At 43.3% G+C, this 14,055-nt stretch overlaps 1 protein-coding gene across 1 annotated transcript; it reads left to right on the top strand.

Annotated features, from left to right (window-relative positions):
- Positions 1-299: 299 nt before the first annotated feature.
- hlfa (HLF transcription factor, PAR bZIP family member a) lies at positions 300-12,597 on the top strand. Its single transcript, XM_005739942.1, has 4 exons — positions 300-691; positions 1,643-2,002; positions 8,051-8,253; positions 9,083-12,597. Exons 1-4 carry the CDS (start codon positions 577-579, stop codon positions 9,296-9,298), a joined length of 894 nt encoding a protein of 297 aa, XP_005739999.1. The 5' UTR covers positions 300-576; the 3' UTR covers positions 9,299-12,597.
- Positions 12,598-14,055: the final 1,458 nt, after the last annotated feature.

The following is a 14,055-nucleotide window of genomic DNA, read 5'->3' as shown; positions in this document are numbered from 1 at the left end:
CGTTATACATGTATTTCATCATATTTTGAAAGGCAGTGTTAAATAACACTTTTACGTGCCAGTTTAAACTATAATAATCTCTATATTAATATTTCCCCTAAAAAAAACTGAAAAATAATTAAAAGTAAATCTAAATGTATGTGAACTTGCTAGACACATACTACTTTGATTAAAGGCAATGTTTCCCACTGTCACTGAACGCACCTCTGAAGCAACTCTTTTTTTCTTTTTTTTCCGAACGCGCCGCGTTCCCCGCCCTCCCGGTGCTTTGACGTCACCGGCATCCGTCTCCGCACATGGATGGAGGAGTGTAGGAGCTCTGACAGCGACACTCCTCCCTCTGCCCTCCTCCTCCAGCTATTTGCCAACCGCCCTCGACGACAGACAGCCAGCCGCTCGCCGACCTGCTGCTGCGCGGAACCCTATCGTCTCCCTCCGAGCACCGGCGTCGTTTATTCCACCTGCGCGGGACCTTCACGGACCGGCCAGCGAGTTCGGTCGCCTCTTTTTCTTTTGTTTTCGGGGGGGGAATTTAAGTCTTTGTGAGCTTTGTTCTCAAATTGCCCTTCAAGACATATGGAGAAAATGGCCAGACCTCTTCCTATAAACCCAACTTTTCTGCCGCCGACTCACGGCGTGCTGAAATCCCTGCTGGAGAATCCGCTGAAGCTGCCTTTCCACCACGATGAAGGTACGTTTAAACCGGGCCAAAACTTGAAGACGCGAGCGCGCACTCTCGGCCGTGGTGTTTACGTGCGGGCTGTTGTGGTCATTCAGTGCGTAGATTTGACAGATCGGAGGCGATGAAGGACACTGGTTCGCTAAATCCATCAGCTGTGACTTTCCTGTTAACGTTTTTACGACGTTTGTCGATGTAACGTTATTTATCACAGATCGCTGTCCGTATCTGTTAAATGTGAGTTGACTGACAGGTTGCCGTGAACTTTGGCTCGAGCTGTTTAGCATGTACTTGTCATGTAAATTAGCGCAGTGCGTGTTAATTTGCACGCTATGTGCTCCCGACTGCGCCGTTTTGAGCTTGCGGGCTCCTTCTGCAACCTTTAAACCCGCTCGTCTTCTGTGGGATTTACAGTAGCGCCACCTCTGGCTGCCGATAGAGGGCGTCGTTTCCGTTATGAAGCTGCTGCTGTTTGCGCTCTGTTTGGATTCTTGGATGCATTGAGTGAAAATGTATTTAAATATGAGTGGAGAGCAGGTTATTAATTTTTAAAAGGTGATTCCATCCAAGTTACAGGTTTCTATGTGCATTTCTATGGTTTTATTTGTCTGTGGTGTAAAATGTTGGACTTTTGTCACCGCTTCAGCACACTTGGAGCCAATACTTTTAATGTTGCTTACATTATTGGAAGATGACACATTGAAATCCCATCAGAAATAATTTATTGGCGTGTTTTATTAAGTTAACATATTATTTTTTTGTTATTTTTAAGATCTGGTGCTTGCACAGATAAATAAAGTATTTTAAATTCGGTTAATCGTTTAATTTGGTCCCTTTTTGGAAAATTGGTTAAACTGACCCTTTTTTTTAACATGAGACCCTGTCTATTTATAACCAAGATCTGACCCGTGATTTCCCTCAATAAAGCAAGACAATAAAATGACTGTGTGCAAACATTTGCAGGATTCGGGAAGGACAAGGAGAAGGAGAAGAAGCTGGACGATGAGAGCAGCGCAGCCAGCCATCCACAGTCGGCTTTCCTTGGCCCGACCCTCTGGGACAAGACCCTGCCCTACGATGGGGACAACTTTCAGCTGGAGTACATGGACCTGGAGGAGTTCCTGTCGGAAAACGGCATCCCCGCCAACTCGGCCCAGAGCGACCAGGCCCCGCAGACGGCGCAGCCGCCGCAGGCCCCTCTGCAGCAGGCCCCGCCACCTGCCCCGCCCACGCCCTCCGTGGTTGACCTCAGCAGCCGTGCCACCACATCGGTTCACACGGGCATGGCGCCTCAGACCTGCCTCCACAGCCCCAGCACAGCAGGTAGGCAGCCTATGCAGTGGAGCCTATCATGCACCTCGAAATACTCGAGGCCACGTGAGTTAGTTGTACCCTTTCAGTGTCGGGGTGGGGGGGCGGAGGCCTCGAGAGGTCCGTCCTCCTGTTTTCCTCACCTGGTGCAAGCACACTCTCGCCACATTTACTCACTATCAGCCAGGACGCTGAGACAGAACAATATCTTGTGCGTTTTCTCATTTAGCTCCTGATTGGAGCGTTGCATCGCACCTTAAATTCACCCTGACACACTTTAGTCCTGTTATACAGCCCTGCACTGAACTTTGGAGCGCCTGTAAGCAAGCTCAAGTTCAAGGGTGGTGTACAATCTCATTCACAAAGCTCCGATTAGCAGAACAAATCTTCCCGCACCAACCGTGTCAGGCATTAGTCATGGTTGTTTTCTGTGTTGTGTTTCTAAAGTTGTATTGTTGCCTTCAGATTCACCCTTTTAAAGTTAGTTTCCATCGTCTTCATTCAGAATAAATCCCTGCTGGGTTTGGCAAACACTGACATCGGCTGTTTACATTACTCAGAAATGTGACTCAGAGACTACTACATACTGCTGAGCTTCATTTAGTTTGCACACATACTTCTTTTCAGCTCGGTGATGTGACTTTTGAATGAATTTTAAGGTGCCGTCTAATTATTTCTTTATTGGTTGCATGAAATCCTCAAAGCATTTTAGGTGTTAGAACCATGTTTTGTTTCGGCGCAGAGCTCCAGCGTTTCAGTGACGTGTTGATAAGCTAAAGCTCCTCGTCCAGGAAGATTTCTTTTATTGTAATGAGCTAACATTAAGTGGGCAGTTTGCATTCAGGCGGAGGCGCTAAACTGTGTGACTGAGTTTGTTAAGGCGCTGCGAGATTCTGTTTGGGTTTTACGCCAGACACCAGAAGGATTGAAGTCAGTTTAAAGGACCGGCCTTTGGTACGAATGTAAACAGAGCGAGGTCTCTGCATTTAAATGGAAGCAAAAAGTTCTTTATGTTTGTTACTCGATGCTCAAGTGGGGGCGTCCTGATTAAGTGAGTGCCTAATAGTTTGAGTGATATTTCAATCACACAACTGATAATGAGGATGAACGTGGACTGATCTGACCAAAGACTTTGGATGATAATAGAGGATGACTGGTGATTTGGCCTGACATCAGATGGGTCAAGGTCGACTCCTCGTCTATAAAATCACTCTTTTCTTAAAAGCCGCAAACAGAGTCCCGACATAAATGCTACGCAGCTGTTGTACTGGCACCTGAAAAGAAAACTCCCCCTCAGCGCGTCGTGCCTCTGAGTTTGGAGATTAGGAAGGAACAAACCTTGATGAGGTATTGTCAGCATTGTGTTGGCTTTACTCTAATATGCTAAATACATTACACAGCATCAAATCTTGGCTCTTGAACCAAGTTGGGTCATGGAAAGCTACCAAAATATTACCAGGCGTTGATAAGAAACAATCGGGGTGAAAGTCCAGGCAAAGAAGGTTCAAATGAAAGTTTAATTAGCTACATTTTATTGACCAAGTGGCTTTTACAAAGACACTGAAACTTTCCACTGCGTCCTCGTTATGTATATGAAAGCCGATGATTAGTATCGGCATTGATTGATATCTGTGTCGTTCTTCATGCTGATTAAGTGCTCAAAGATGGTGTGATGAAGAGCTAGAAGACATAATAAAGACTTGATCGCATTCGCGGCACAAAAAGTCGAACCAGTAACAAAAAAACTGCATCTTTGGGTAACCCGAGAAAATATCCAGCTGTTACATTTGTAACACCTGTTGCCTTTCTATCCATAAAACGGTAATAAAAACCAAATATTATGACCTTCACCTCTCAGCGTTTGCGCTGACATAGCTTACACTGCTATCTCTTCATGACGCAAGTGGCTAATAGTGGCGCTCTCTCTGATGCTGTAATTGGCCAAAGTTTCTGTGGTGTCGGCTGTGAGTTTCACAGTGTTTGCACGACAACAATAGCGAGGCAAACATTTAGAAAAGTGTGATTTTTATTTTTTATATTTATATATAGATCATTTCCTGTTACCATTTATAATAAAATCAAATGAATAGACTTAATAACATCATTTTATATATATATATATATATATATATACATATACTGTATAATTTTTTTTGAGGGTCAAGTTTTTTCCTCTTGAAAAATGTTTATGCAGCAGTTTAATGATGACTTTTAAAGAAGCAAGTTGCTGTGAGTGCTTTGATGTAAAGTTTTCGCTTTGAATGCATCAGCTGTGAAATTGTGGCCCAATATCAAGTTATCCAATAACAGCTTGACCAGTGGCTGGTTCCAGTCCATATTTCTGCTGTAACCAATAGCTGACCCATTTTACAGTCTTTGAGCAGTTGAATGCGTTTTTGAATGTCAGCCAACTTAAAGTTCATGCAACATGACGGCTTTATTTGCGGAAATGCTGGCATACACAGGGTTCACATTGGGTGACGTATCAGTGCAAGCACATTTTGACATTTGATTACCAGAAAACGCTAAATGCTTATTTTTGATTGATTATAGTTGAACTGGTAATTAACAAATCATCCATTAGGTTGTATAGAAAGTTGTGCAGACTAGAGTTTGAGGAGCTAACCTTACTCAGTGGAGGTGCATCTGTACCTTATGGGGTTTTTTCTTAGAGGCTGGGTGCACATGTGCATAAAGACACATGCGTATGTGTGTGTAGGTGTGTGTGTGTGTTCTGCTTGGGTCTGTCTCTGTCTGCCTCTTCACATTTGTCTCTCACGTGAACGCGGCTGGGGTTTCCTGCAGCATGCCGGGCCATGTGACGGACACATGCAGGCGCCGTGTGCAGCGCTGAGCTGCAAACAGGAGCTTGTCACGGCATGAAACCTGCCCGCTTCTCTTGTCTCCTCCTCCCTCCATCTCTCACTCACTCTCACTTTCACGCTCCCCACCTCTCCTTCCCTCCCTACAATGCTGTCCACTTCCTGTCCAGTCTTCCTCCCCCTCCCTCGCCGGGCTCAGCTCTAAAACAGCCTCGGACTCAGAGCCAAGGCACAGACTGTACCCTGCAGAGATCACATGGACTCGGGTGTGCTTCGGTCACGTGAGCGCAATATTGTTCCAGCTCAGCGAGTCTAGTCTCGTCTAACCAGCCACACTGCCACCGTCGTCTAGCGATACAGGCAGCTGATAAGTTATCACAAGCAACAAACAAATAAAAGAGAGGGGGATGGTTTTCCTCAAACTAGCGGTTGGTTCAGAAGATGGACTCTGCTACACCGTTGGCAGGAGGCAAAGGGGAAGTCAGATCTAGGAGGGGTCCAAGGATGTGTTGTGGCGCATTCCACTAAGTTATGAAAGGTGGCTTGATGAGGGGGAAAATGAGCCGTGGTGAAAAATATCTCTCCGCTTTGTTGTTGTGGCCAGTTTCCGCTGGTCTTGTGGAAATGGTAGCTTTCCTCTGCAGGACCAGCCCGTCCTGCATGAGTGCCCTCGAGGAATGAAGTCCTGTTGACTTACAAGACACAGAGACAAACAAAATCTACGCACTTATTATAATGAACGGGGTGGGGTGGGTGCACGGTCTTAAGGGAATTTGGTGCTTCACTGTAATTTTAATAGTTTTAGACACCAATGGAGCCCCGTGGCCCAGAGGTATAATTAATATCTGATTTAGGACGCTTTAATCAAATTTGTTTTGAGTTGGTGCATTTTTTCTTTACCTTGCCACCAGGATTTTTACGTCATGCAAATACGTTTTGACTGCCAGCTTAAAGAAGCATCATTTAAAGCCAACATAGAGGAACAGCACTTGTGCCCTTTAACGCTTTTGCACAGTATCGAGCGACTGCTGTTGGGCTCGTGTCACTCCGAGGTCAGAGTTCTGCTGCACTTCCATCCCCGCGCACAGATATGACCACCAGCTCCGCTTATCGCCGACCGCCGTGTTATCACCCACGCAGCCACATGATTACACTCACAGTAAGCTCGATACGATCATTTAGCGTGACAACAGCCTGTAACCAGCGGCGTACCGAAAGAGATAAAGTACATACGGTAAAGGAAAACAAGTTCCACGGGTATTTCTCAGCTCAATCCTGCTTTCCCACAGCTTTTTATAAGACAGACTACCTTTCATGCCTTGTTAATTTTAGATTTCCTGGTCAGGGAGGGAACTATTTTGTGCATCCACATTCAACTACTTCCTCTCCCCTGGAATGTGCGGTCCATTAGTTTAGGATACTGCAGGTCAATGAACGGGCTTGTGTTGTAACTCTGGTAATTAGGAGATCCCAGTGGCTCGTAAAGGTGATTAGGGTGAGGTTGGGTATTTGCAGGTTGGCAGACAAACTCCAGTTTTAGTTGGTAAGAAGCTTTGCTCTCCAGCAGGGCTTGGTTTATGAATGGTGGTGGAAGAGAGTTCAGCTATTTGTATCTTAGCTTACAGACAGATTTATCTCTACTCTGGAAACGGTGACTCTACTTACCGACTCGACCTTAGTTGACTTGCTAAAAGATATTATTAAAAACACCTTATTCACCAAACAGGTCATCAGTATTGCTCGTTGTCTAACCCGCAGCCTTTATCTCAGATTGAGGGGTTTTTTTTAAGCATCTATACTCATAATTATAACATTGAGAATAAATTTAAAAAAGCCCACAATACCATGATAGACCAACAGGGCGCTACAGCCCACATTTTGGGACCACAGCAAAAAATATGTTGACATATCAAAAGCTGGTATTAAATCTGTTCTTTTTTTATTATATAATTCCAGTTTTTTCAAATAAGTTTAATGCTGAATTTTCAAGAAAGTTAATAAAGAGGTTGAAGATATCCAACTGTAACCATTCCCAGAAAAAATGCCAGAGGAAATTCCCTTTTCCTGAGATTTATGAGCTGATAATCGGTCATTTTAATACTCCTGCATCGTTTTTCCGAACAAACCTGCTTCAATGTTGTTTTCCTTTTACTTTCTATGAGAAATCCGAAGCAGGGTGGCCACTCTCTCGAGGTTTTCTTGTCATGTGATGAAGGAACCGTCACTTCCTGTGGTTGGGATGGTGCCTCTTGAGGGGCAGACAGATGCAGAGTGAGCTCAAGGATTCAGTCTGTTTCTGTTTTAAATGCAAGTGTTCTCAAACCTCCACGGCATCCAAAAGCAGAAAGCGGTGCGACTGTGTGCACGCTGGATAAAGATCTGCAGCATTCATTGGCCATGGCCGCTCACAAGTCCAACAATTTGGGTCGTGATGTATGAGCTGCCAGTGGATCGGCAGCTCGTGGGAATGTAGGCCGCTGTGACTCGCTTTATGCACTGTTTTTTTTTTTTCTAAGTGGGGAATATAAATGGGGTTTTTAATCACAAAACTAATTAGTGCTAATGTGATGAATCACTCAGTAATTGTTCAGCGAACTGGACTCGTTGGCCCTCAGCTTGAGATTGGTTGGAGAAGTCTCACACGACAGGCAGGTAGAGATGGGGGGGGGGCTGCTGATAGCTTTCAAGATGGTTTGAGAGTTGACTTCCTTGAGATCTCTAGACAATCAGTGAAATCAGAAGTATTAAGAGTTCATTATAATAAGCGCGTAGATCTTGTTTGTCTTCGTGTCTTGTAAGAAGTGAGGCCTGTGTGTGTGTGTGTGTGTGTGTGTGTGTGTTTCTTTGTCCTTTTAAAGCTTGTGTGCTTGCACCACCTGCTGGGCAAATGAGGCACAAAGATTTTTTTCTAGTAGCCACCTGTCCTCAAGTCAAAGCCTGACGTCTCCTCCTGCTGCTCTAAGATGTGTGCATTCAGAGGAGAGAAAGAGCGTCCTCCTTTGTCCTCGGTCCAGCTTTAGAGCTGCTGATTGGGCCTCACCCGTGTTGCCTCGCTGCTTTCTTTAAATAGAAGTACAACTCAGAACCTTAAGGGCGCTGCTTCTGCCAAAATTAGAGGTGCTTATTGTTTAGGTCCTGCTGATTTCAAATCACGAAAGGCTTTCAACATGTAGCTCTTGCTGAGAGAATTGCATGCTTCTGTGCACTTACTGACAGCTAATGTGTCTTTTGTCCTCAGCCCGGGACACCCCCAGCCCCATCGACCCAGAGTCCATTCAGGTGCCCGTGACCTATGACCCCGACCCAGCAGACCTGGCTCTGTCCAGCGTGCCGGGCCAGGAGATGTTTGATCCGAGGAAACGCAAGTTCTCTGCCGAAGAGCTGAAGCCACAGCCGATGATCAAAAAAGCCCGCAAGGTCTTCATCCCCGAGGACCTGAAGGTGACCCGCTGCTCCGTCTGTTTGTGTTTGTGTTTATAGCCGTGTGAGATCAGATTTCATGTTCTGGCTGAAATGCCGTTATGTAAGAATGTGAGAGTCTGAAGCAAGTTAAACAATGAGGGGGAGGAAGACTTTTGAACTATAAGCAAAACAATCTGTGTTCTTAAATTCAAGTCATGCAAAAAAAACAAAGATAATGGCTACATTCAAGTTGGAGATAATATTTATATATCAATTTAAAAAAGGGTTTTGCATTTGAAATGTGGGACTGGGGATCATTTAAAATTTATTGAGCGTAGCGATTTTGCAGGTTTTACACCTAAATCCCGGATGAGCCCCCATTTGTTTCTCCAACCATATTTATGAATAATTATTTCACTGAAAAGGAATACACATGAAATCTGTAAGTCTGCACTAACGGTGTAAAGTGATGCATGTATGAGTCGTGCATGTGCAGCAAAACAAAACAGCTATAATTCGAACAGTAACGTGTTTCTGTTCTCGCTCACAGAGAGATATGCTCGAGATAACTATATTAGGAATATCCCCTATTTATGACATCATACAGAGCCAAAAGTAGGAAAAGGTACTAAAACTTTAGTGTTTAGAGCATCATTATTTGTGAGCACGTTAAATATGAGCATTCACCCTTTTAACTGTGTACAAATGACAGAAAATAAGGAAAAGCATTAGCTTTCAGCAGTTAGAATAAATCACTGTCTCCCCCTAGTGGATGGATCGGGAACAGGCATCACATTCAGAGCTGTGTTTACTGTTTTTTTAGCTCAGACTCTTGACCTCCCCATCCTGTCCCCACTGTTCTCTGCAGGATGATAAGTACTGGGCCCGGCGCAGAAAGAACAACGTGGCAGCCAAGCGGTCAAGGGACGCCCGGCGGCTGAAGGAGAACCAGATTGCCATCCGCGCCTCCTTCCTGGAGAAGGAGAACGCCGCTCTCCGCCTGGAGGTAGCGGACTTGAGGAAGGAGCTGGGCCGCTGCAAGAACGTTCTGGCTAAATACGAGACCCGGCACGGGCCCCTGTGAGCCCTCAAATCCCCACCCTGCCCATCCAGCACCACCACCATGCCCCCTCCTTCCACCTGACACCCACTCTACTCCCCAGACCTCCCTTCCCCTCGAATTTGAAGGACAATGTGTCTCTTTTGGTGGCACTGAATCCCCCCCCCCCAGTACCCCTGGCCCTTGAGCCCCTTCTCCTCCCACACCAACACACACCTGTATGATTCTGGTATTTTTGACTTCTATCATAAGCTTCAATTTGTCTGTACCTTCTTTTAATTTCTGTACACATTGTTTGACTAAATATATATACATATACATGGATAATGATATATATATATTTACACCTGCATACTTCCCACTTTAATGTACTGTGAGGAGTCATGAGCCAACCCACCAGCTGAATCCCCCCGCCCGCTACCTTCCACCTTTTGAGAAGTGATGCCATGTTTGTTGTTCACTTTCATACCGATTTTATACGTGACATCAGGACTGAAAACTGTCATTTCCTTTCTTCTTCGTGTCCCCGTAACGAGCTTAAGCGCCCGCTTCCTGCTTCAAACTTGCGTTTTGTTTTTGTTTTTTAAGCCCTGTTAAAGTTGTCTTCTTCTGTTAACAACATCATCTCTTTTTTTTTGTTCATGTTGTATTTTAGTTGGGTAACTCCGCCCCCCCCTACGTAAAGAAAACACGTCTCTTCCTCTGCAGTCATGCCCATTTTTCTTTCCTTCATCTCTCTCGGACACTGAGCAATAATTCCTGTCCACCGCTAACCCGACACAAGCATCTCTTAGCTCCGCCTTCTCTCCACATCGCATCCTAGCTCGTTAACTAAGCTAACGTTAGTTGACATCTGCACTAATGCGTGTCTCACAATCTGATCCAGTGCAATGTTTCCACTCGCTCAATTTCCTCTAACTCATATTTATCTACCTTTTATTTCTCAGATGGAAGATTGTTGTTTTGAGAAAAAAAAAATATATATATATATACATATATATTTCTGTTGATATAATTGTTAGTATTAATACTACTCTTGACATTGATGTTGTTTAGCCTCCTTGTTTTTCAGATTTAAGCATGATTTCTTTGACAGAATGAAAAGCTCTTTGCGGTTATTTTCTCCCTTTTTTCCCTTTTTTTTGTTTTGTTTTTGCAAAGTTGTCGATTCTTTTTGCTTCTGTTCAACTTAGCATGATTAATATGAGTGTTTTTACTTTAGAAATCAATCCAGATGTCTGTAGTCTCTCCTCATAGCTCTATGTTTGCCTTCTTTTAAAGATGGCTGTATGAATGTAAAAGGTGTTGACAAAAAGAGTTGGATGGTGTTGTCCAATACTGTGGTTAACCCAATCGATTTGTTTACTGCAGACCAAACGATTCACAACAGAGATGATATATTGGTTACAAGAGATATGTTTATATAGACCTATTCTATAAGTTGTTCTTTTTGTACAGTATTTTTCCTATACATTACTGAACTGTGTATTTTAAAGGCACAACAGATCCAGAAAATAATTAAAGAATACAAATGTATAACTCAAAGACAAATGCATATACTGGTATTTTGATATTCTGTAACAGGTAGGATGTGGTAGATTTACAGAGATTTGTGGACATCCAGCGGCACCCAAAAAGCTCCCGGGCATCGTTATTATGACACTCTGGTTTGTGCAGGTGCCACGTTTAGGCTCCCATTTAAATCTCATGTAACTCAAAAGAAGCAAATGCGGTTCAGAAGAGAGATTTGGGCCCGCGCACGTTCACCGCGGTTAGCGTCACAGCCTCCCCGGGGATCCGAAGCTGCCCGTGAGCAAGCTTTTAGTTGAATTTCCTGCTACATAATGAAACGCTTCACACAGCTCGTTGGTTTTCTTCTTCGATGGGATGAAGTTACTATGAAGGAAGGGAAATCTGTCGCTGGTTACTCTTGCTGCTCCGTGCGATTGGTTCCTTTTGGCCAATGCACTTGTAACGTGTCCCGAACCTGAGTGATAGACACCGAGAAGCTTTTTTTCTTCTTCTTCTTCTTTAAACAAAGGCTGACAGTGAAGATCTACAACGTTGTTGTAGTGTAGAAATTTCCGAGCATTCAGTCCAATGCTGAAGCTTCAGCTTATTGTATGGAAGTTCAGATGTGCCAGCATTAAAATGAAATTAATGGAATTTTTCTGCAGTGGATCATCTGGTAACAAACTTACCACCCACCACTTTTTTTTTCGTCCTTATCCTTGTTTTTCTACACGTAATAAACTCAGTTTGTGGTTTTATGTGCTGGAGTATTGGAGATGATATTCTCAAATACGGAATTATTCATGTAATCCAGCACGTATGGCATTTGTTACATTCCTGCGTTTTTAACACAACTCACATTTTAGTAGGTTAAAGTCTAATTTATCTATTTGCATTTTGAAAGTAAGTAAATCTCTATAATTGGTAAACAGAACTTTGATTTGAGTAAATGATTTTATTTTCTTACTGGCATCCCTGGACTTGTTATGTTTGTGGTGACGTGTTGAAATTTTAGTCGTGAATTTCCATTTTGTTCTTTTCGAAGTTGGAAGAAAAAAGGAACGACCCCAAAAAAGGCTGATATCCGCCCAGTAAAACAAAACTCACACATTCCAGCCTCAGCACCAGAGTCTGTTGAACGTAATCTATCTGATCCAAAGGCGTGCGCGATGTCAAATGATTATTTTGTAACTGTAAACTATCATCTCAGTGCTTTAGCGCTTTAGACGTTTCCTTCTCCATCCTAGCTGCACAGGCACACGGGAGAGCGTAAACAGAGTTTGCGGTAAAGACTGGAACGATGCCTCCAGAATCTCCGGAGCACCTTTCTATGAAATCGTATGCCGTGCGTGTATATATAAATACAGGAAAAAGCCAATAATGAACCCACGTGTATCCCAAAATGACCTCACTGTCAAGTGATTTCACTACCTCACCCGGAAATGTTATCCATAATCCTGAGTCTATTCCAGTGCCTTGAATACACCGACTGTTTCCCAGTCTCTCAGCAATGCAGTTTTCATCGCAGCGCCACTCGGATAGGTTCAGATCTGCACTGACGGGCTTCTTAGTGCATCAAAATATCTACACATTATATATACTAATAACTCTCATGTCTTATTTTGGACATTACACCAGAACTGTAACCATTGTATTCATGGCAACACCAAAAGACTGTTTCAGAGTGTGCGGCTTAGAGTACTCGGTCTTGCTTGTCATGGAATGGATGCATAACATTTACTTGTGCTGTTCAGCCCTCAGCCTCTGTCTCTGTACATTGTAGCGTCTAATAAAATCCCAGTGCTTTTCTGCTTTGTCGTATTTTTCTGCCCGATTACAAAAGATCGCAGACGTTTGGTAAGAGTCCGTGTGGCACTGAACTCTGGGTCAGACTCGTTATTAAAAACATGTTTTCTGATGTTAATTTGTTACTTTTACAGCTTCTTTGTGCCTGACATGAAAAGCATCAGACAGGGACGTGATTGTTGACCAATCACATTTGAGCTGGCTGCGAACAGTGTGACAGTGAATTTGCTTTTCCTTTGTGTCAGCATCCTTATTTAAAAAAACTGGCACACAAAACAGGAAGCCTTAGCCTGGATGTCCATGATGACCCAGTAACTACCCTGAAAATCCAGTAAAACTGAGAAACTAACTAATTAACTCAATCAGTTAAATATTTAAAATAAAACTAGAAAAATTATACTTTTGATGGATGAGTAGTTTTTAAAGTTGAACTGCACATCAATCTTCTCTTCAAAAGCACTCAATATGTGCTGTGTGAGCTTATACATCCTTCATTTAGTTAATCTGAAGAATCAGTTTTTCCTTAATGTGTTCAAGAGTTTCCACTATGGGGTGCCGGTTTAACTCTCCTGTCATTTCTTCACTTATCTAATAAAACTGAAAAAGGCCAAAATGAGACTCCACTCTGAGCACTTCCTGAACGACCAGCCTTCTTGTCCCATAATCGCAGACACTCGTCGGCGGAGGCTCAACTCATCCTCTTCGAGCCACGATCGGATTCCTTGGGTCGACGGCTGCAGCTCGTGGCTGTAGGCGAGGGTGGGAATGTAAATCACCCAGTAGATGGACCAGTGGGATCACAGGATGGTAACCTCAGAGATATTTCCTGCTTTGTGTGAAGAGAAATGATGCTGTGTGTCTAAAAAACACAATTATCCTATCGTTATTGAAAGAAACACAAAGTAATGTAAATATCACACCGAATACTGAATCCTGTTTGGATTCGTGCTTCAGGGCCTTTTTAAAATTATGATCATTATGATCATAAAAGTTTAAATTAATAAGTGTAAAAGTGTATAAATCAGGCTTGACACTCACTACCAAAAATATATTTGTAGCACAAAGAAGTAAAAGTTGTGACATTAGCGCTGAATATAATATAACGGATAATTATGCAGACTCTGGGGCTTTCTTGTTAAAGCAGAATTACATATTTATCTGTTGTAGAGGGATATTAAAAAAAACCAGCAGCAGCCTAAATGAAGAGCCTGAGATGTGCTCGTCTAAATCCTCTTAGAAACTCAATAAAGGCAGATTCTAGTTTCTTTTGTATGGAGCGTCTAATGAGAGCTGGATTAGACACAGACAGTCAGTGCAAAGTGAATTTAGGAGAAAACCTGAAAGAGATGCAGACGTAGGGTTTCCTCGTTTTTTTATTCTCACATCAGAAAGGTGGAGAAGCTTTCATGGTTATGCAGCACCGTTAACAGCCAACAGAAGATATGAGAAGAGTTTTGTTTCCC

This window comes from Pundamilia nyererei, unplaced genomic scaffold, assembly GCF_000239375.1.
Source record: "Pundamilia nyererei isolate P.nyererei 1_Seehausen unplaced genomic scaffold, PunNye1.0 scaffold00095, whole genome shotgun sequence".
In the NCBI taxonomy this organism is placed as follows: Eukaryota; Metazoa; Chordata; class Actinopteri; order Cichliformes; family Cichlidae; genus Pundamilia; species Pundamilia nyererei.
Note: the sequence above shows the minus strand (reverse complement) of the source record. Positions and strands in the feature narration are given on the sequence as shown.